General features: G+C 45.2%; 1 protein-coding gene across 1 annotated transcript in view; it reads left to right on the top strand.

The window, feature by feature from the left end:
- Window positions 1–1732: 1732 nt before the first annotated feature.
- ADAMTS3 (ADAM metallopeptidase with thrombospondin type 1 motif, 3) overlaps window positions 1733–20946 on the top strand; it is a gene marked incomplete at its 3' end in the record, with an annotated part of 61201 nt that continues 41987 nt past the window's right edge. Inside the window, exons 1-2 of the mRNA XM_009870340.1 lie at window positions 1733–2095; window positions 18587–18743. Coding sequence (XP_009868642.1) covers window positions 18593–18743 — 151 coding nt within the window. The remainder of the gene's footprint in view (window positions 2096–18586; window positions 18744–20946) is intronic.

The following is a 20946-nucleotide window of genomic DNA, read 5'->3' as shown; positions in this document are numbered from 1 at the left end:
TCGCCATTAGGAACATTTTCCTACTCGAGTTATTCCCTGAGTGCACGAATCTCTTAAAAAAAGCAGCTTTTGCTACCAGGAGAGAGGATTTAGTTACTGAGCTTTTTCGCTATTAATTCTTGGTTCAAGTGTGATTCACAGTGGGAGTGGGTAAATTTAGCTCATTTAATTAAGTGTATTTATTTGAGGAATTCTCAGTGGCACGTAGTGGTAGAATCTGAGCTACCCAATTGTGGAGTTTTTTAAATGACAAGTGTCAGAAATATCATTCTAAGATTGCTTTAGCCAGTTCTCTTGGGAAGAGATGAGCTAGGGAATAATTATTTCTGTGCTAAGTTTCTTTTTAACTCTCACGTAGTCTAGTACACAGGCAGTAAGACTTAGACTTTGGTCTAGTTTGTAGCAGCAGCTTGACCTGGTCCAGGAGTGTCTCTTCTCCTTTCACAGGATGAACAAGATCAGCTCATTTCAAGGACTCGTCCTACAGTGGTGTGAAATTACTTTGTCAGACAGAGGGAAACACACGCGTGTGTCTCCTGAGGCAGGGCTGCAAGTGTGAGTAAGGATTTTCAGGAGAAGATCTTTCTCGGAACAGCAGAGAAGATTCTCTTCCTTTTCTCATCAGTGCCATTGAGCTCCTGTAGAACTACCCAAGGATTTCCTGAGGGCCAGCAGCAGAGCGCGGTTTTGCTGCTCTTATAGCTTCTGTGTGTCGCAGTAAAATGCAGGAATTCAGTACGAATTCGTCAAATTCTGTGTTGGTTTGTGGGTTTATTTGTCGGTTGTTTTTTTTTTCCCCCTATAATTAGCTTCTCTGTTGTTTCCGAACTTTCTTACTGGAGTGACACTAAGAAGGAGGCCAATAGCAAGTTTTGCTGGGTAAGGGGATTTGTTAGAGGAGGTCTGTAGAGGGAAGAGTTATTCCTGATGTCGTTTAATTTGTCAGCAGTCTGTGATACCCACCAGATTCTTTTCGCTATTGCACTTGTCAAAGACTGGCAGAGATAGGTATGCAAATTGCAGTTACAGCAGGGCATGGCTCTTGGTTTTCCAAATCTTCCTGGAGGTCTGGACACAGAAGCAAGCGGTTCCGTTCAGGGTGCATGAGGGAGTTGGGTGGTGTTTCTCACGAGAGCTTTCAGAAGGGTGGCTGCCTCCTCTGTGGCTGGTAAACAAACCTTCACGCCAGGGAATTTTCCGAGAGGAATTCAAATAGATATTTCAGATCCTTACATCCAGAGGAGCTACCTAGTGGATAATTCAGGGTACATGGTTATGGTAATTGGCACTGTCCCCTGTCCTTTTAAAACCTACACAGGATTTGGCTGTTCTTCATCTGAACTTACTGGTGGAGCAGTGCAGAGTTACCTCTGTGGCGCTTAGGGATGTGGTTTAGGGGTAGACCTGGCGTTGCTAGGTTAATGGTTGGGCTTGATCATCTTGAGGGTCTTTTGCAACCCAAACGATTGCATGACTCTGAAAGGAATCCTGACCTGGGAATTTTGGAAGAGGAGGTGCCCTGAACACATGGTGTTTGTGTTGTGTCGTGGAGTAAATGAGCGTAGCCACCGACAGCCAAGGCAATGTCCCACTGCCTCCTCACGGCTACCCTGGGGACGTGCACATCTGGTCTTCAGGCTCATTCCATGCTCTTGTTCTAATTTTAGTTTGGTTTTGGGTATTTCTCTTGGCAGAATTTCGAAAAAGCAGAGCGAGACCGTATGGGTTAGTGATTCCAATTAGTACCAATGCAGACGGAAGCTACAACTCCAACATCCTCTCTGCAAGTCACCAAAGAAGATCAACGCGGGAGGTATCCCAAAGCCCCAAAGAGCTGTATTTTAACGTCACTGCGTTTGGAAGGGAATTCCATCTCCGGCTGAAACCCAACACTCGTTTAGTGGCTCCCGAGGCCGTCGTGGAGTGGTACGAAGACTGGGTGGGCACGGGCAGCGATGCTGGGAACGCGAGCCGGAGCAGATCTGCTACAGAGAGGTTGTGGAAGAGAGAGCCCCTGAGGACCAACTGCGCCTACGTGGGAGACATCACCGACATTCCCGGGGCTGCCGTTGCTGTGAGCAATTGCGATGGGCTGGTAAGGCTTGTTTCACGGGGTTTTACCATGTCTTACGTGGCTTTTGCTGCTTTTAACCACACATTGTTGATGTGAATAGTTTCTTTTCTTAAATCCCTTAAAAAAACCCCTTGACATGTATTGATGTGTGCAATCCTACTGCTTTACTCTGGGATCGTTTCTCTGAGTTTGGAGAGCAGAGTCCTTCAGGTCACTGGTGTGAGAGTGATCAAACCTACGTGTTGTTCATTTTCTGAGGTGTGACAAATACAAAAATTAATGATGAAGTAATTGTAAGACTTTCAAGATGACCCTTTGGTGAGTGAACGTAGGATTTAGCGTCCAGCTCATCACTGTGTACTACTTGTGTAGCAAAATCATAGGCTGCCCTGTACTCCAAAACCAGCAGCAGATTTAAGTGTCAAAGGTTTTATTTTAAAATAAGCGTGTGGGTTTTTTTGCTTTCTTACATGCAGTTTTGTTTCATCAGAAGGTGTGCTATGAGAACCGAGTGATTCACACCTATGAAGGATTCGTTCTCAGCTCTGCGCTGTGTTAATTGGAGACACGTGGTATTTCGCTGTGGCTTCAGCACATGCAATGGCTGGCTTGGTACACAAATCCCATATTGAAAGTCCGGGCATATATTGAGCACACATACCATTCATTAATGCAATCATGCGGTAAAAAAAGCGAACAATACTCACCTTGTGCTCCTTAAGTAGCCAAAGCGGTGGTGGGGGAACAGGGCTGCAACATCGAGGAAGATTAATGTGGTGGTTATTCTGCTGCTATTCAGGAGAGGAGTCATATGAAGCAGTCTTGGAAATAGGTTTCCCTCTTCCCATCACGTGCCGTATGTTAATTCTTTGGCTCCGTTTTGTGATAAGTACTGGCCGGAAAACCTCCCCGCCGCTGCAGCGTGCCTCACAAAGAATTGCCTGAATGGCTCAGACTCCTGACTTGCCACCAAAACTCCGTCACTTTGCTTCCTTAAGGTGGTATTTATATCTCAGGTCATCCACTAGTGTCAGTGTGGTGTGCTGAATTTACATTTTAGAGGGTGTTTGGAGGCAGTGTGCTGTATTTGCAAAGGCCGTGCAGCCGTCTGCCGGACTGGATGTAGCCCTTGCGACGAAGGAGACCGTCGGCTCGAGAGCTGTGTTTTAGCAGTAATCCTGAATGAAGTTCTTGTGTTAAGTGAGACAGTACGGTAAGACAATGAATTGGATTAAAAGGGATTAGATTAGGGAGGGCAGCAGCTTTGGCAGAGCTTGCCATGTGGTCAGCAAGCTGCTCGTGTTGTGTTTTCGGCTCACTGGAACCAAGTCGTTGCTGCCTTCACGAGCCTCCACGTGGGTAAGACAACAGCAGATGCCGAAGGGGATCCTAAGTGAGGAACAGATCTCTCATCTTACTGTGTGGTGAGAACCACCTTTCTGAGCACTTTGGCTTGCTCAGCTCACCTTGCTGTTGTCACGGTCTTTCAGAGCTCCGAGCGTGTGAGTGCAAAATAAATAACCAACCAACCCTAAAGACTGATGGGATCACAGATTTGATTTTATTTTTTAATTCCTGCTAGCTCCAGGGTTGGCAGAAGTAACTTGACGTTACTATTTCTGCCTTCTCGGTTGCTGTGCCATGCGCGTAGAATATTGATCCTCTGTGTATCCTGAAGATGTGAAGAGGGAGGTCATGTGGCTTAACAGAAACTGGAACACGAGTGAGAAATTCTATGGCCGTGTGTTTGTTGGAAAGATTTATTTTTGACTTCAAAGGAATTTAGAGAGTCTCCAAGTAAAGGGAATTACCCTGGTAGCAATTCACGCAGTGTATAGCTTATAAAAGAAGTTGGATATCAGAAATAACAGAAAAAAACCACTTGCCTTGCCACAGGTTCGGTGAAAGACCTGGCAAATTTTGTTTTGCGTGGAAGGAGATTTTTAATTGTGGCTCCCAGGACACCTGCTGATAGCAGGGCCAGACTGTGCTAGCATGTACTTCATAGACAGGGCTGAACTTCACCTTGTTTGCTCTTTACTCTGGCCACTGGGTGCACGGTTATGAGAAATGTCAAGGTGCTAAGTTTTGATTGCTTGTTTATAAGTATATGGAATAATTGGCATTTGTGTTGTAAAGCAGGATTTTCCCCGTGGTCTGCCCCCTTAATCTAAACTTACATTAAAAACCCAAAATATTTAAATGCTTTTGTTTCAAAATAGTTTGCCTATCTACTTTGGCAGGCAAAGTCATCTGCATGCCGTCAGTTTTGCAAATTCCTGCCTTCACGTCTGCGTAATATCACTTGAAAATAACTCTCTCTATTTAGAGAATCTCCTGCACTTGCCACAGCGAAAGAACTTTCATTAGTCCTGTAGAAGCTGCCTCTTGGTTTCATTACTATGTCATGGAAAGCTGGTGCTTCTGCAGGTTTCTACTGTTGATTTTTGCTGTTGTTTTGATCAAAATAGCAATATTTATTGTCACTATAGCACTTAGAACACTGTCTCACTCTGCCTCCTTCCTGCTTTTCCTTTTAGTGTCTTTTATTTAATGGCTATAGAGTTATCTGAAGTATCCGAATGGCTGGACAGAGATGGGCACAGTTGCTTTCCTTTGGTGTTGGAAATACAGGCTGGAGTATCTCAGAGTAGCGATACTTGGACAAAGACCTAAGCCTTGGCTCAGGAAAAGCCTTAAAAGTATGCCTAAGTTCAGGCACGTGCTTAAGTGCATACCAGGATCTCAGCAGTGTCAGGGTGTTTTGATTTGTTTCAAATAGTTTTTTATTACCGCCGTTCCATCAGGACTGAAGTAGTAAGACTTCTTTCTCGTTCGTGGATTGGTACTAACGTCTTGTTTCAACGTCATGTTGCTAAATGGAGAAACAGCTTTCTAGGAGCTGGTGATATTTTCTCTTGGTGTATTAGAAGAGCATTTTGGAGACATGTTTGGGGGAGTGCAAAAAACACAGGGGAAAAAGGGAAAAGGAGCAGGGAGGTGATGGTGATGGAAGTAAAATGTCAATGTAGTGTTAAATAATATAATCTAGACATTATTCGATGTGTCTAATTCGTTTCTCCTTGAAGTTGTAACTCCACAAGCGGGTGCTTCATCCTTACTCTGTGTAGTGACGTCGGATTTCTTGCAGATAGTTGTTCTAGCTCCATTTATTTCCATTTATAGATTTTCCTAATGAGGCCAGAGTGGTCTAATGGTAGATTTGCCTCATGTCTTAGCCCTTGCCTCTCTTTCTCTCCTCCCACCTTGCCTTTTGAGAACAAACTGCCTTTTCCCACTGAAACCTCCCTTTTCTAACAAAGGTTAAACCCAGCTGGGCAAAAAACAAACCCAAAGCTCTTGTTTTTAGAGGTGCAGAGAGAATTTCTTTGCTTCAGCTCCATAATTTTGGAAATCTTTTGCCCATACTGGCTTCTGGTTGCCTGTTCAAGGATGGTGGAAGGGCAAAACCTCCATGCTTTGTACTTAATGTCTGGAGTAGGAAGTAGCAACAAGAGTTTCCATTTGGTTTTATGCTTTATGCTTTCAAGGCTGATTGAACGATTAAGGCCTCCTCTGAAAGTGTAATATTCCGATGGACTTCAGCTCCCTCTCCCTTTGTTCCAAGGATTACGTGGTCATAGGAAAAAACTTAATAGATATACAGTGGTGCTGCTATGGACTTAATGTAGACGAAACCAGGCCAAAATGTAAGGAGCTGCACAAACATCTTTCGTAGCACGGAAATATGCGATCGGTTTTGGTAATAGGTTTTCCAAGTGGAAGAAAGATGCCATGTACTTTTTTTTTAAATGGAGCACGAAAGCGTAAGGCTTGGCGGTCTCAGTGACCTGAAGGAATCCCTAGATTCCTAGAACAGCTGGGGTGGTTCTTCCCCTGCAGCCCTGTCTGCAAAAAGCTGCTGGGAAGAATCCCACTTAAGGATAAACTGGGCAATGCAACGGCCTGATCCAGTTAAATGAATAAAAAGGTGAAGTTCATCGTGCCTCCCCACACTGTGGTCCCTGTCTCTCTGACCAGCCGACTCATTGACCAGCTCCTGCCGTGGCTGGGAGTGCTGGGAACCTCAGTGGAGGGCCTTGAAGTATGAGTCGGGACCAGGAAAACCCCTCCAGAGAAAAGGGCTCATGGACAAATTGGTGATTTTATTTTCTTCTCCTCTGCGGTAACCTCCCCCAAGCGTGACTTTTCAGGAAAGAGCCAGAGCTGGGACTGCAAGCAGGCTCCAGCAATGTATTGCAAGTCCCTCTTTGAAGTAGCTCGGGTTTCCCCCTCGTCGCTTTGATTACGGTAATTCCCTGCTTAAACCCAGGGCTCGTGATTCCTGACAAAACACGGGGCTGCCGGAGCCGATGTGGTTCCTCCAGGGCCCCAGCCAGGCTTTTTCTGCAACACCGCTGTCACGGGGACGTGGGAATTAGTCAAGGGGTCTGTGCACGGAGTTGTTTAAAGTGTTGTTGTAGAAGCTGTCCAAAGATTAAATGCTTTAAGTTCCTTCTTCATTTATGCTGTGGTGCAAGTGATGCTTGATTGGAAATAAAAAGGGAATAAAAAGGGGGGGGGCAACCTTTTCTCCTCACTTAATAACACTCAACAAGATGTCTGGTTTAATAGCGTTGGTAGTTATTTTTGTTGGAAAAATGAGGGGTTTGCTTACTTAACAGCACATCCGTTTAAAGTTTAGTGGGTTTTTTGCACATTATTCACCAGGTGAAATATGTACGAACACTTTGTTGTGCGGTTGGCTTCAGAGCAGCAAAACCAAATCAAAGTAGCACAAGTTCAAACCTTCTGTAAAAAAATACTAGTTGTGTATCTGTCTAAAATCTAGCGGACTGGCCCAGCTTGATTTTATTTTAAGATCACTGTACCTGTTGTGAAGGTCCTGGGATTGGACACCTTGTCAAGCGTTACATCCCCATGCACACGTTTCCTGGACCTCTGTCACTGAGAGAACTTTTTTCATCCTTTGCTTTATCAGAAAATACAGTATTTAAAGTACAAACCTGCTGAGCAGTTTTTCTGGTACTTGAATTTCCCTTGAAAGCCTTGGTGGCTAAGTCTTCCCACCCAGTTCCAGGGGTATCTGCTTTTAGTTTATTTTAAAATATTCTCTGTGTGGCATACTTAAGGGCAAGGAAACGTGTGTAAAGTAGTGTATTTAAGTCCATGCAGCACCAGCTGGAGGTGTTGTGTCTTATAAAGCAGAATGGCTGCGTTCTTGCCACCTTTCGTTGCTTACTCTTTGCTTCACCGATGGTGTAGCTTTACAGACATGAGAAAGTGATTAAGCTATGAAAGGGATGCAATACGTGAAAATAAATGTCTCTTGCGCATGAGTTTGGGCAGGTTCAAGTTTATATTCCAAGAGCGTGTCCCCACAGAACAGCTGTGGGTTTTACAGCCCTTCTTGAGTAAATCTTGATGGCAAATCAACTTGGCTAAGGTGCTCCCTTTGCCCTGGTCCATGGAGCACTCACACTAGTGTTTCTGTGCTTCGGATGTTACTAGTGCCGGCTTGGCTGTCTGATTCAAAAATTCCCCCCTGTTGAGTGTCCCCATCCGGGCACTTGCTTTTCTCAATTAACCCATTTCATGAATAGCAACCCCGGGAAATTCAGTACTCCTTGCCTCACCTGTAAGTACCGCTGCGAGGAAACACTTGGCCTGGCGTTGGCGATGTAGGTAGCACGTGGCTGCAAAATGAGTGTGAGGGAGGAAGGCTGTAGCAGGGTGCATCCTTTGCTCTAGGTGCTGCTGCTTTAGTGCTACCGTGGCTTCCCTGTGTGAAGACGTACTCCCAGCTCAAGAAGGAGCCTGTCTAGTTGGGCTGTAGAAGACAAGTGCACTCGTGCAGAGGTGGGGAGCTCTCGGTGAGCGGGTCTGAGCTCCCTTAAATGGTCCTGTCCTTAGCGTGGGTCATTTAAAATGGTCTGAAGCAAATCACCGGCGACTGGGTGCAGCCCTGGGGATCGGGTCTGTAGATGTGATTGACTCAAATCCTTTAGTCTTGGCTGTGCATTTTCCAAAACAGTACTTTTAAGGCAGTTTGACAAATAATGACCTTTCTGGGGTTTTGTTACTAAAGCAGCATATGGGGTGGTTTGGGGTTTTTTGTGTTTTATTTTTTTATTCCTGGAGCCTCACAGCTAGCAGTTTATAAAATAGCCCAAGCTTATTAAAATTACTAAGTACAACTCCCTTTTTATAGTTTTGCTAATAAACCCCAGGTTGTGTAGCTTCTGTGGACCCTTGATAACACACAGAGAGCGCACATGAATCAGGCTCTCATTCACCTTCTGCCTTCACGTATCGCATGTGGTGAAGTATGTGTCTCAGGAAGAGAAAGTAAATAGATACTCAAATAGTCAATGTTCTCAAAACGTAATCCTTGTAACCTCTCTCAAAGTTCTTATTGACGGCGGAGTTTGTGCTGAATTTGAAACTGTGTTTTGCAGGGTAGAGATACAGAAGCCATATTCAGCAATGCCTTTTTTTGATGTCTGTTGTTTATTCAGGGCTGTACTGACTCGTATCTGGAATTTGACCTGGGAGCTGCCTGGCCCGAGGTTTGCCAAGGGGGCGAGAAGCAAGAGAGGACAGAAAATATCTTGCAGGGTTATCGAGGCAAAAGGGACAAGTAGAAAGCAGACGAGGTGGGTTTGTTGTAGGAACTCATTGGCTTCGTGGCCATTTCTATGTAATCATCGCTGAGTCAGGCTCTGCAAGAGTTAGGGGAATTAGTTTGGTCTCTGGACCTAATGGTTCATTGGGCGTTTCTTGAAATGACGGCTAAAGCTGCAGCACTACTGTTGCTGGGAATGAGGTGAAACAGTTGCTTTAGCTGTGGTGTTCAAACTGACACTCGGTTTTCCTAGACTACCTGTGCATCTTGGCTGGTAACTTGATTAAATTACTTCGGCTTTCTTTTTTATAAAGCAGCAACCATGCCACAGTAAATTAACTGTCTAACCTCATGCATGTCGTGCCGCCATAAGGCTTTCTTGTTTTTACCTAACTAAATGGCTAATAGAACGGACTGCTTTTCCTCAGAGAGATTTTACCACAGGTTTTTTTTTGTGCAAAGACGTAGAACCAATTTCAAACATTGAGCTAGATGTAGAACATAGAGCCTACGTGGAGTAGTGGGGTGCGGGAAGGGTAGAGAACAGAAGAACTGAAGCTCTGCCAGTGGTCAGGTGGGTCTCGCAGGAGCAGTTAGAAATCTGTGGGTGATCAAGGGGCTACGATCTGGGGGCAATGACAGAGCCAGGGTGGGACAGCGCATGTGACGGTAATGTGGCCGTGGATGGCTCGGTTCCGGTTGGGAAAGACAGGCCAACAGGGCGAGGTGGGGGAATCACTCTTTACGTGAGAGAGCAACTGGAACGTCTCGAGTTCTGGCCAGGGCAGGATGAGGAGCGAGTTGAGAGTTTGGGGCTGAGGATGAAGGAACAGGCTCGCAGGGGTGATACGGTGCGGGGGGTCCATACCCTGGTATTTGCTGGAAGGCTGGCACAGCCAACCACAGCCCAAGAGGTTCCTGCAGTGCGTCGGTGAGAACTTCTTGATGCAAACGGTGGATGAGCCCACCAGGAGAGCAGCGCTGCTCGATCTCCTCTAGGTAATGCTGCTTTGCAGGGGAGTGGGGCAAGATGATCTTCCGAGGTTCCTTCCAACCCCGAACGTTCTGTGATTTCCATTCAGAGTAAGATAAATCAGTTTTGTGATTCACGGGATGTTCGTATTTGGGGTTTATTTTGTTTGCTTTGTAGTTTTGGAGTATTCAGTGCTGAAGGACTTATTTTTCCTTCTTTGAAGGCTGTTATCTGTCCCTGCTTTTTGTGTTTTCCACTTTCCAAAGGAACGTGTGACCCTCATGTCATCCCATGACTCCAGGAGCTGTGCAAACACCAGGTTTGACTGCAGGAACCAGCAACCCCGCGTGTGTGTGTTGAGTCAGGCTGAGGTGGAGTTCGTCTTCCCACAGCAGCTCTGGGTGCTGTGTTTTTGGAGTGGTAGCTCAGAGGGTATTGAGAGCACCCCAGGGTTTTGGCGACTGCTGAGCAGGGCTCATACAGCACCCAGGCTGTGGTTTTCCAACGTTCCCCCAATACTAGGTTGGGGATGGGCAACATCTTGGCAGGAGACCCAACCAGGCCAGCTGACCCAGACTGCCCGAAAGGCTCTTCCGTGTCGTATGACATCAGCTCAGATATAAAAGCGAGAAGGAAGAGGGAAGTGGGGGCCATTCACTATTTGTGTTTTTTCACTGCGCGTACTGGAGCCCTGTGTCCCGGCAAAGCGGCCGGACATCGCCCGCTGCTGGGAAGTAGAGAATAATCTTTGTTTGGCTTTGCTTCCACGCACTGTCTTTGCTTTTGCTGTATCAGACTGCTGTTATCTTAACCCATGGGCCTCTCGTTAGATCTTCCCTCTCCTGTCCATCTAAGAAAGTGGAGTGATAGGGCTTTGGTGAGCTCCTGGCCTCAAGTCAGGGCCACGCCACCACGGTGTGTCACTTGAGGCTCCTTTTGCACGAGCCCCTCTTGCCGTGTCACCCGCGCAGCCTCTGTAGCTCCCGCAAAGCCCGAACTTGGACTCAGTCAATATTCCTGCAGAGATACGCTGCTCTCAGGGAGGTGCTTGACTGCACCGAGCGTGTTCCAGGCATGCTTCTCAGTTTTTAATAACCCGTATTTTAAACCCACAGTTCCTTCTTTAAGGACAAAGCGTTTTGGGCGCCAGGTTTGCCCAGCAGCTTGCTGCTGGAATGAGCCTCCGTAGGTTTTCCAAGAACAAAAAATAGAGACACGTTTTTCCGCATTAAATCAAGGTTTGTTTTTTCCTTCCAGCTTTCATCCAACTCTTAAGAGGCTCCATTGATTTTTCTTAGACTTTCTGAAAGGGGAAACAAGAAACTCAACATCTGGATTAAAACCAAGCATGAGAATTTTCAGCATAAAGGGATTTTCTTGTGTGTGTTTATAGAGGAGTCTATAAAGCTTAATTTTAGTCCTGCTCAGTGACCTAGTAATATGTTGACATTTTCTTCTGTGCAAATTCAACAGCATATTAGTTCTTTCAGTGGCTCTACCAAAAGTCTGGAGCAGCAAAAGATCCTCTATTCTCCCTTTTTATGTATTTCACCTTTTACTGTATTAAGAGGCCACTTAGAGATCATGATCCCTTCTTCGTATTCTTATTTCTTATTTTTCTCTTACATTGCAGGATGGTCAGTTGTACCTGGCTTTTGACCAATTGACTTAGCATAATGTCAAATTAGCAAAGTTTTTGCTATTCAGATTAGACTGGGAGTGCTAGATGTATTTAGAATGGGTTGTTTAGCCACAGGAGGAGCTCTCTTTAGTTAAGGAAATGAGATATAGTTTCTAGTCAACTTGATGTTTGGTATTTTACAATGAGCATGTCTTAGCTTCTTATTCCTTAGTTGTGTCCATAGTTTAGAAGAGGATATTACACATTCCTGTGTTTTCATCCTGTTTCTGAATCTTCATCCTGGTATTCAGTTGAACAAATAATATTTTTCTTTGTAGCTGCAGAAGACTAGTTTTTATTGTTGTTTTTCAAAATCTGGTGTTAGATGATTAGTCACAAACTTCTGCTGTGTGAATAATTCATCTGACTGCGAAACCTGAGCAGTGTGAACCGTTTGAATATTTTGTTTGATTCAGAATTGGGTTAATGTTTTTAAATAAATGCTAGCTCACTCCTAGTGCTTAATAAGAAAAATCTTAACCCTGCTCTATGCCGTCTGTGTTTAATAGCCTTTAAGAATTGGGACTAAAACGATCCTTGCACCCAGCAACTGTATCAATAACATCTGCTTCTCGAAGTGCACAGAGCACTGCCGTATTGCTTTTTTCCAGCATTCTTCTAATGTGTAGTATTTTTTTATATGCCAAGTATGTTGAGGCCATAAATACTTTAACATGCAGAAGATGTGCAGCGAGAGAAGAATGTCCTTTTGGATGGCACTTCCCCTTCCCTGCCAGCCCCGGCGGGGACCTGGGTTCCCCCTAGATGTGACTGAGAACCCGGCTTTGCCAGAGGGACGGGTGGCAAGTCCTGAAGCCACTTGTATAAATGCATATATAATATATTCAAATCTTCTCTCGGCTTTATGTAATTTTTAGATTATCTGTAGCCCTTTTTATGTAGGTCGTACGCAGTGGTGTGATAACGCGATACAGATCAGTGAGTCTCCGGGGAAGCGTCGTATAGAGAAGAAAATCTGCGATACTTGATTGCTTTCACTTTATTTTGACTAATGCTCATTAGGCAAGCGGTAACCTCAGCTAGTAGAATAAATGGAAGAAGAGAAAAAAGCAGGTAAGCATTACAGATAGTTCAGTAGCATTATGAGCAGAAGGGGAAATTTCCCCTAATTTTCCTGGTGTGTTTTGGGTGCAGGACTCGGTCTGTACCGAGGACTCCATCTCCCCACAGAAGTCTCGCTGAGCTGAGATTTATGCCCTGTGCTGTGAGGGTTGGGTCCGCAGCACTAAGGAGGAGGGTAGTGAGTACAAAGCGATGCTTTGAGAAGCTGGAAAAGCAGAGTCTTTATCTCCTGAAGCTTTTATCTAGCAGGAAAGTGTGTGGGTGCTGTCTGAAAGGTATGCTTAGGTGTTCATTTTAACCCCGGTAGGTGCTTGAGTATGCCAGCAAAAACCCTGGAGCTGCACATGGAGGAAACTCGCCATCTGTTTCCCCCCGCTGTAGCCCCGGTTTGGTGGAGGCGGGCGAAGGGCAATGTGCTGCAGGCAAAGCATCCTTCTTTGCTTTCTTGTTTCCCTCCCAATAAATCAACCAGTGTGCGGCGTGACTGCGAATGGTTTGCGCCTTTGGATGAAAAAGCGCGAGCGGCAGGTAGCTGTGACGCAGGTTTTGCACAGTCATTGAGCTGAACCCACCTTAAGCCAACAGCGAGGGTGAAAGGTGGTAGTGTTTTTCTGCTGAATCCGTGGTTTTAGACGGAGCAGCACCTTTTTTGGTTTTTTTTTTTTATAAAAGCGTGTTTATATGGACTCCTTAAGAAGTTTAGACTGGAGGGCTGTCTCCAGAAGCTGCCCCCCTCCCCTTGTGCCAAGTCCCCCGTGTTTGTCTTGGCACGGTGCGGTGTCTGCTTGGCTGGGGCTGGGCTGCGGGGTTGAGGGAACACAAGAGCTCTTGATGCTTTTCAACAGGGCTTCTATTGAGTTAGGGGCAGGACAGCGCTGTCGGCCACCTGTGATTGTCCAACGGGGAAAAGAGAGAAATGAGGAGCAGGGGAGAGCCCTGGAAACATTTTCCAATTTTGGCAATAGAGTAGTCAGATTAGTTTTTGGGAGGCAGCGGCTTTTTGTTGGGTTGACCGTTGAGTCCTTGTACCGCGGCGGTGGGCGGGCAAATAAAGGCTGATGCGGGTCGGCGCCCCCGACCTCCTCGTTTGGACTTAGTGTGCGTGGAGAATCTTACAAGAGATTGTGTTACGAGCCGAACGATGTGCAACCCGGAGTGAGAATGCAGTCACATATCCCACTTGGGGCACCTATTTCTGCTTTTTTTTTTAAGGTATGTGTGGTGGTTGTTGCACCTGTAAGCTCCCGGGTTGGAGCTTTCATCTAGAGGGAAGATGAATTTTGCATCCTCTTAGCCCTGTGTTTATTGCTAATTTTTTTTTTTATGTAGTTTGCTGGTTTCTTACCAAGAATTATGATTGCAGCCCAACTCCATACAACCTCCTGCTGCTGTGCAAATCCACCTGCCTATTAATCCACGTCTTAATAATACTGACAACTAAATTGCTGACACTTAGAGATGAATGCAGAGCCTTGAAGGTGATGTTAAGTTTCTATTTTGTAAGCTTTTCATCTCCCCTATTTCAAGAAAACTACATGAAACAAGCCAACACTTCACTACAGGATACCGTGAAGGACTTGAGCTTGAATAGAGCATAGAGAGCAGGTGTGGGGCAAGAAACAGTTTGTCCTTGGGAGGGACATTTTAGAATGTGGTCTCTTTCTCACCAAAGTAAAACAGGAAGATTTTTTTTTTTTTAAGAAAAAAACACAAGAGACAGGGAGAAACCTGATGCAAGCAGCCTCCAAAACCATTTTGGCAGTGAAACTGCTCTTGGTCTTTCCTCTTGACTCCTGTGTATGCCACCTGGGTCTGGGAGCAGCCGTGGCAGAAATTGCAAATATTTCAGTGTTGTATTTCTGATTTGCTGGAAGCAGCCATACATGTTCAGTTCTGTTGCTGTTCAAAGCTGGCTTAGCAGAAATAGCTGCTAATTAATGCCTCTGCTCCCTGGAGTATCGTGTCAGTGTTTTTAAAACTATTTAGTTATAGCACAAGAGCACTAAAGACAGCTTAAAAACATAATTTAAGTTATTATTTTCTCAGCAGTAGGTTCATTATGTTTTGCAGAAATGCAGGCTTTTCAAAATACAGATGCCAGCTGAAATGCGATATTGGGAAGGTAAGTGCGTACATAGATTAAAATAAAAGCCAAGACACAAAAACGTTGAGATTAAAGTGTTTTTCACTGCAAATAGTAATTACTATCCTGTACTCTTGCTGTCTTTAAGTCAGCGGAGAATAGTTGAACCTTGGATTCAGTTGACAATTTGTAGTATTATTTGGTTTATACCAGTATCTACTGGTAGATCAGGCGTCCTGCCGTGCTAGATGCCCTGCGGGCAGGGATCATCCAACAGCTTCTGCTGTGAAGAGCTTACAGAGTTTAGCAAGAGATAGGATGGAGCAGATAATAATTTATAATTTACAGAATTGTTGAGGCTGGAAAAGACCTCTGAGATCAAGTCCAGCGTATGACCCAACACCATCACCCAGGCAGGGCAGGAGATGGGAAGGCTAAGACGTGGTTGATGAGTAAACTCACGAAACCTAATATTTGTTGAGCTTTTTTCATAGGCAGATGAGTGCCTTGTAGAAGTTGTACGAGAAGAGGCTTCTGTGTTTGGGGGGAACCACATCCAGTCTGTCAGAGGACCGCAAGAAGGAAAAAAAGCAGAACACAGGCTGGTGGAGACCGACACCAAAAAGAGAGCATTTCCCGACCTTGTTGCATTGAACATGAGGCGACAGGTTGGGTGGGGATATTCCGTCGTGGGTTTATTTTGTAGAATAAATGCGCTGCGGACCTCAGCGACCCAAAGCGCTTCCTACTCCCCCGTAACGCGGGGTGGCAAGCGTTAGCAGCACTCGACCTGCTAATGCTGCCTTGTCCAACCTTTGAGGGTGGGCTCTTCAAAACGCCGAGAATTCGACGACTTGCCCTTAATGCAGACCACTAGAAATGGGGCATTTTAACTTCCTAAAATACTTTCGAAAATCCCACCCGTAATGTTTACCCTTAGTGGCGAAGTTCAATGTATCCATTTTTAATGGTTCCCTCCACAGTTCTCTGTTGTGCTCTGGGGATGAATGGTTCTTTCCTCCCTTGCAGCCCGTACTCCTTGCTTATTTATAGGGAATCGTGTTCTCCCCTTAAATACTGTTGGTTTTGGCTCAGTAAGTGATTCCTTAGTTCAACCTGCCCTTGTAAGCTATTTTCACAACACTTGGTATTATGTATAATTCCCTTATTGTCTGCATCATTTTGCATTTAAAAAAATAAAAAAGCTATTTTTCCAGGTTTTGTGAGTTTGTAGGAAAGCTGAGAAGTTAATCTGCTTCCCCCGGGTCTTGGTGGAGGTTGAAACGGTTTATTTCCAGCCACTGTGGTACGACAGCTTCTCTTGGCTTTTGGTGGTTTCCTCGTGTTCCTGTTTTTGCATTTTAAGAATACTGAGGACGGTTCTAGGTAAACTTAACGGAAGCGCAGATTTCAGACTGGGTCCAGCGGAGATTTTGAACGCAGTTAATTTTTAAGAAGAAGTAATAAAATTAATAGGATTCCAAGATTGCAGACTGAGCTTTCCTGTATTGCTCCATAAATACGCTTTTGTGGAAAAAAAATTTTTCCACTGCATATTTCTTTCTTGAAAATCCACCATGGTCATTTCTCCAAGCGAGCCTTGAAAAATATGTGCTCTGAACACCTGCTTTTCTCTCCAGCTGCTGGGGAAGAAAGTGCTACCCTGACAGCAGAGTTTGCAGCAAAGATTCACATGCAATACCTGCTTATTCCCCTCTTTTTCTGTTCATTTCTGGGAATTTTTAAGCTCTTTTTACTGATCATCACATCTGGGAGAAAAAAATAAATCAGAATGGAAAGCAAGCTGGGTTCTGCATTTATGCTTGCATGTGGGCTGTTAAAATGGACCGAAACTGTCCCTGCTGACTCCAAGCCTCATTTTCCAATAAAAGGGAAATAAAAACATTATTTATAAAAATTCTGTCTACTGACATTCACATCATGCCTTGTAAGATAACACCACTGTAGTAATTTTAACTCTTGCGTGTCGAGTGTCGGCCGGAGCATGTTCATATTTGCACTGGGTACTGTCACAGCGAAGCAGAGTCAGGGCATCTCCAAAGGGTGGGCTAATTAATTATGCAAAAGCATGTGAAATGTAGTCAACTCCCACCAAAAAAATCGCGCCTGCAGGTGAAACAGAGAGTAAAGCCAGGCTCAAAATCGTGGGAGGGATGAGGAGCAAAGTAGATGAGAAATGATGCAGAGTAAAACCTAGAGGAGTTCTTGTTGGCGTAACCAACTGCGCTTATTTGTTTTCTTTTCAAAAACAAAAGCTTTTTTCACAAAACCCAGCTTTTCACTTGATCACCCTGTTAGGTTTGGCCCTTTGACCAGGAAGCCACAATTACCTGATCTCTGCTGTCACAGCCCGTGGTGGAGAAGTCTGGGCGTGCGGCCGAGCCCTTTGAGCGGGTGTATTTTTAATGAAGTCCCCAGCCGTGCTGGGGCAGGTTGCGAGTTGTGCCGGAGGTCGGTGCTTTGCTCTGGCGCTGGGTCTGCGGGTGACGTTACTCTCGAGGAACACCGTGTCGGTGACGACGACCGAAATCCAGCCCTTCGGCTCTGGTTGCAAGTTCCGCGGAGAAATTGCGTCGCGTTTGCTCACGGCTTTTGAGCAGAAATCCCCTCGACGCGGTTCAAATCCAGTGAAACTGGTGGAGTTGGCCGCTGCCGTGAAAGTGAGCTCAAGGCAGCGATACGCCTTGTGTCTGTATAAATCATCGCCGAGAAAAGGTGTCTTAAAAGAGAATAAAAGGCGAGTAGGAGCTACAGAAATCCCTGCAGTGGCCTCGCAGGCAGAGCCACCCTGAACCCAGGCCTGTTATCCCAACCGTCACATGTTGTCAGTGAGATTTATGTATTTCTTTTCGTTGTTTAGCATGATGATGTGAAATAGGATCATTTTGAGGAGCCGGGAGTGAGCTGTGGCCACAGCGGGTGGAGAGCGTTAGGTCTGTCCAAGCGTTTTATGGAGAGCTGTGAAAATGGAAACTGTCTTTGATGCTCGCCGGTTTTTCTTCTGTTCCCTTTACAGCAGGGCACACCCATCCCCAAAAAGATAATCTTGGCTCTTTCCTCAGTGATTTAGCACAGAGAAGAACAAGCACCCGTGTCAAAGCTGGCAAGTGAAGCCGGGCTTTGCTTTTGCAGTTATATAACAGAGATCCTTTCACCTTGCAGGTAACGGATTTGCAGACGCAGAGCATGGAAAGCTTGTGACGAAGTCCTCCGTGTGACGTTTTGTATATCGATTAACATACTAATTTTTATGCCTCACCCTATACCTTCACAATTCTGTGTACTTCTATTTGACAAATTGCCTAAGCTCGGACTGTTGTAATCTCCATCTGTTAAAAATCCCGAAATATATACATAAAAGATTACTGCAGTTTATATCCAAGTGCCAGCAAAGACCTTTCTCTACCTGAGCATTTCCCTTTTTTAGGGAGGTGGGACTTACTGTTTGTGGTCACCACCAGGATCTATCTGCCTGGTTGGCAAGCCCGTGCTGTTATTCGGAGAAGACCCAGAAAGAAAGGGGTTTAAAGACCTGTCAGGATGGAGCACTATGTGGTCATTTAAGTAGGAAACTGTAGAGCTTCTGATGATTTTAATGAAGAAGATGAAGGGCCTGAGCCATAAGGGGTTCAGAATGTATCTGAGTAAGGATTAGCAGAGTGCTGCAGCGCTCGGTGTGCGGCGCACGTATTACGAAGAGCTGCACGCTACCCCCGAGTGGTGAACTCCTTTAGTCTCAGTTCTGTTTATGAGAGGGTACTGTAACTCAACCAAATCCAAAATCTTCTCTTGACACCTTGGAACAGTGGCCTCAGCCAGACAAACATCTCCAGAAGGCGGAGGGATAACATCACCTCTGGCGAAAAGTCCGCGCCAAGGAAAAGAGGGGTAATTTGAATTTTCCAGTGCAGTAGGATGCTGAGTGTTGTACGCTTCACCGCTCCTGATAGTTGCGTTTTAAAGTGTCAGGGCAGGTCTTTAGGCTCTCAGTGACGTATCGGCATGCTTTTTCTCTTCCTCACCAGGCCGGAATGATAAGAACTGATAAGGATGAATACTTCATTGAGCCTTTGGAAAGGGGAAAGCAAATGGAAGAGGAAAAGGGAAGAGTTCACATGGTGTACAGGCGGTCAGCTGTAGTGCAACACCCCACCGATGTGCTCCCCGACGTCCATAGAGAAGGTACAGTACTCTGGGTTGATTGCTTACACACCTTTTCCAGGTACCTCTAGCCTACAGTAGCTTTTGAAAGAGGCGGTTTTGACCGAGCTGTTTGAAAAGAAAGCATTTAAATGTGTTGCTGAAATACAGTGTCGGAGACATACGCACGATTTCTCTGCCAAGAGCAGCGCACACATGCTTTCGTCTAGGAGTAAAGAACCCAGCCACAAAGTGTTCGCATCAAGAAATGTTGCAGAATTCTTGATTTTTCCTTCCTTTGACCAAGGGCAAAGCTTGTACTGATGGAAGTGGAAACAAACCTGAGCTCTGCATAAATTGGTAAGAGAGTGTGGGACGCGAGATCGTCATAGAAATACTTGCATGACTTTAGTGTTCCAAGCTGTTATGAAGGCTCACCTGTCCGTACAACTACTGTTTCCAGTTTGGGTCCTGTTTCTCTCTGAGTCATAGCTAAATTGTGCCAATGACTGATACTGTTTTCCTCCTCCTACTGGTTGCAAGTAACACAGTTTGAAGGCACTTGTCTTGATCACGTATATATTGACATATCCAAGGATTCCCCTCAGTCTTGAAGATCGTGTGGTTGATCCAGCTGAGAATAATTATTGTGCTGTTTAATCCTTTTAATATCATACGGATCCTTACAAGCCAACACATTGCGTAGTGAATGCTGAGGTTTTTGACACTATGGGCTGAGGATCAAAGAGCAGTTCCATTCCCCTCCAGTGCTGTGCCTTTTTTCCAACATGTCTCAGCTTCTCAAATTCCTCTTTGTACTTTGTGTTCCCATGTTTGAGAAGAAAAAGAAAAACTATGTACAACTAGAATTAGATACCAGCGCAAAACAGAGAGGGGCTGCTGTGGCTATGCGGTCGGTGTCTTGAACTTTCTCCTAAGAGGGTTTCTTAAAATGCATTAGATGATTTTTTCTGATAGAGTTGAGCTTCCACTGGTCTTGAATTTTCAGATGTGGCTAAAGGTCTCCACTTGACCGTGCACTGTGAAAAATAGAAGTCGTTCTGGTCTTTCCTGGTTTGTGAAGAAGCTGGAGGCTGGTTTATTTTTCCCTCCTGGTTACTTTTAAGCTGGAGTGATTTCTTTGCTTTTAGCCATCTTTCATGATCGTTGACTCGGCCCAGTTACCGACTACACCCCGTTGGGTGAATCCTGATCTTTGTGGTACGTGGGCTGGAACCGTGCACGGTTGTTTGGTAGTTCCACCTGGGCTCAGATTAGGCACAACAAAGGCGTAAGTTCTGTAGCCCATATCCTCCTGTCTTCGAGTTGCTTTTTAAGATCCAAGTATGATCAAGGTTGCAGCAAGTTGTCGAAGCCTGTGGAGCCCAAGGACCTGCTTGGCCCATAGCATGGTGTAACACTGCGGCTCTTTTAACTCGTGTTCACGGGAAATGTTTCCTATTTATTTATGACATTTTGAAGCTTTTACACGCATTTTGGGAAATAGATATTGCTACTATGCTGCCATGGAACAGTTTGCAGTGGTGGTCTGCTACGTACAGATGTACAAAAGTTTTTCTCCTTCTCCCCTGCTCCCAAGCCCAGGCCAGAGGCAGAAATGCAGAGGTCAGCCTGGTTTACAACTTCAGCTGCAGATTTAGCTGACACAGACGAGAATCCAAAGCAATAGATGACAGACAACAAACTAGACATTAATGTAAAAATGCTGAGAGTTGTTGCCAGTGAAGTTGTTAGGAAAACTGAGAAATGTTGTGTAAAAGCTTTCCTCCGCAATGAATTGAGATTTGCCGCATTCTGTTCTCTCGACAAGAAGCCGGTTTTTCTAAGATGCTCCTGTCGTGAAAGCTTCCAACTCCAGCTATATGGAAGAAGCTTTCAGGCTGACAGGACATCTGGTATTCTGAAGGATTTTGTAACGTTGGGGAATTTGTTGAACGTTTTTCAAACAATCGGACAGAATGCGCGTAGGAGTTCCAAGTCAAAAAAAATGAGCGGGTTTTAGCAACGGTGGCAATGTAGTAGAGCATGTATTGGTTCATGTGCTGTGTTCTCATCGAAATAAGCCCACACATATGTGATCTACTTCTCTTTCTCATGTCTCTTTATGGTAGTTATTTGTGATGAACTTTCACTGAGCTTTCTCAGAAAGGTGGGAACCAGAAATCTGGATTTCTGGAGGAGATCTTAGGATGCCTCGAGCTACCGGATAGCGTGGGTTTAGCCT

This window comes from Apaloderma vittatum, unplaced genomic scaffold (genome assembly GCF_000703405.1).
Source record: "Apaloderma vittatum isolate BGI_N311 unplaced genomic scaffold, ASM70340v1 scaffold7435, whole genome shotgun sequence".
Taxonomy (NCBI): Eukaryota; Metazoa; Chordata; class Aves; order Trogoniformes; family Trogonidae; genus Apaloderma; species Apaloderma vittatum.
The sequence above is the reverse complement of the archived record's forward strand: the minus strand, read 5'-3'. Positions and strand labels throughout refer to the sequence as shown.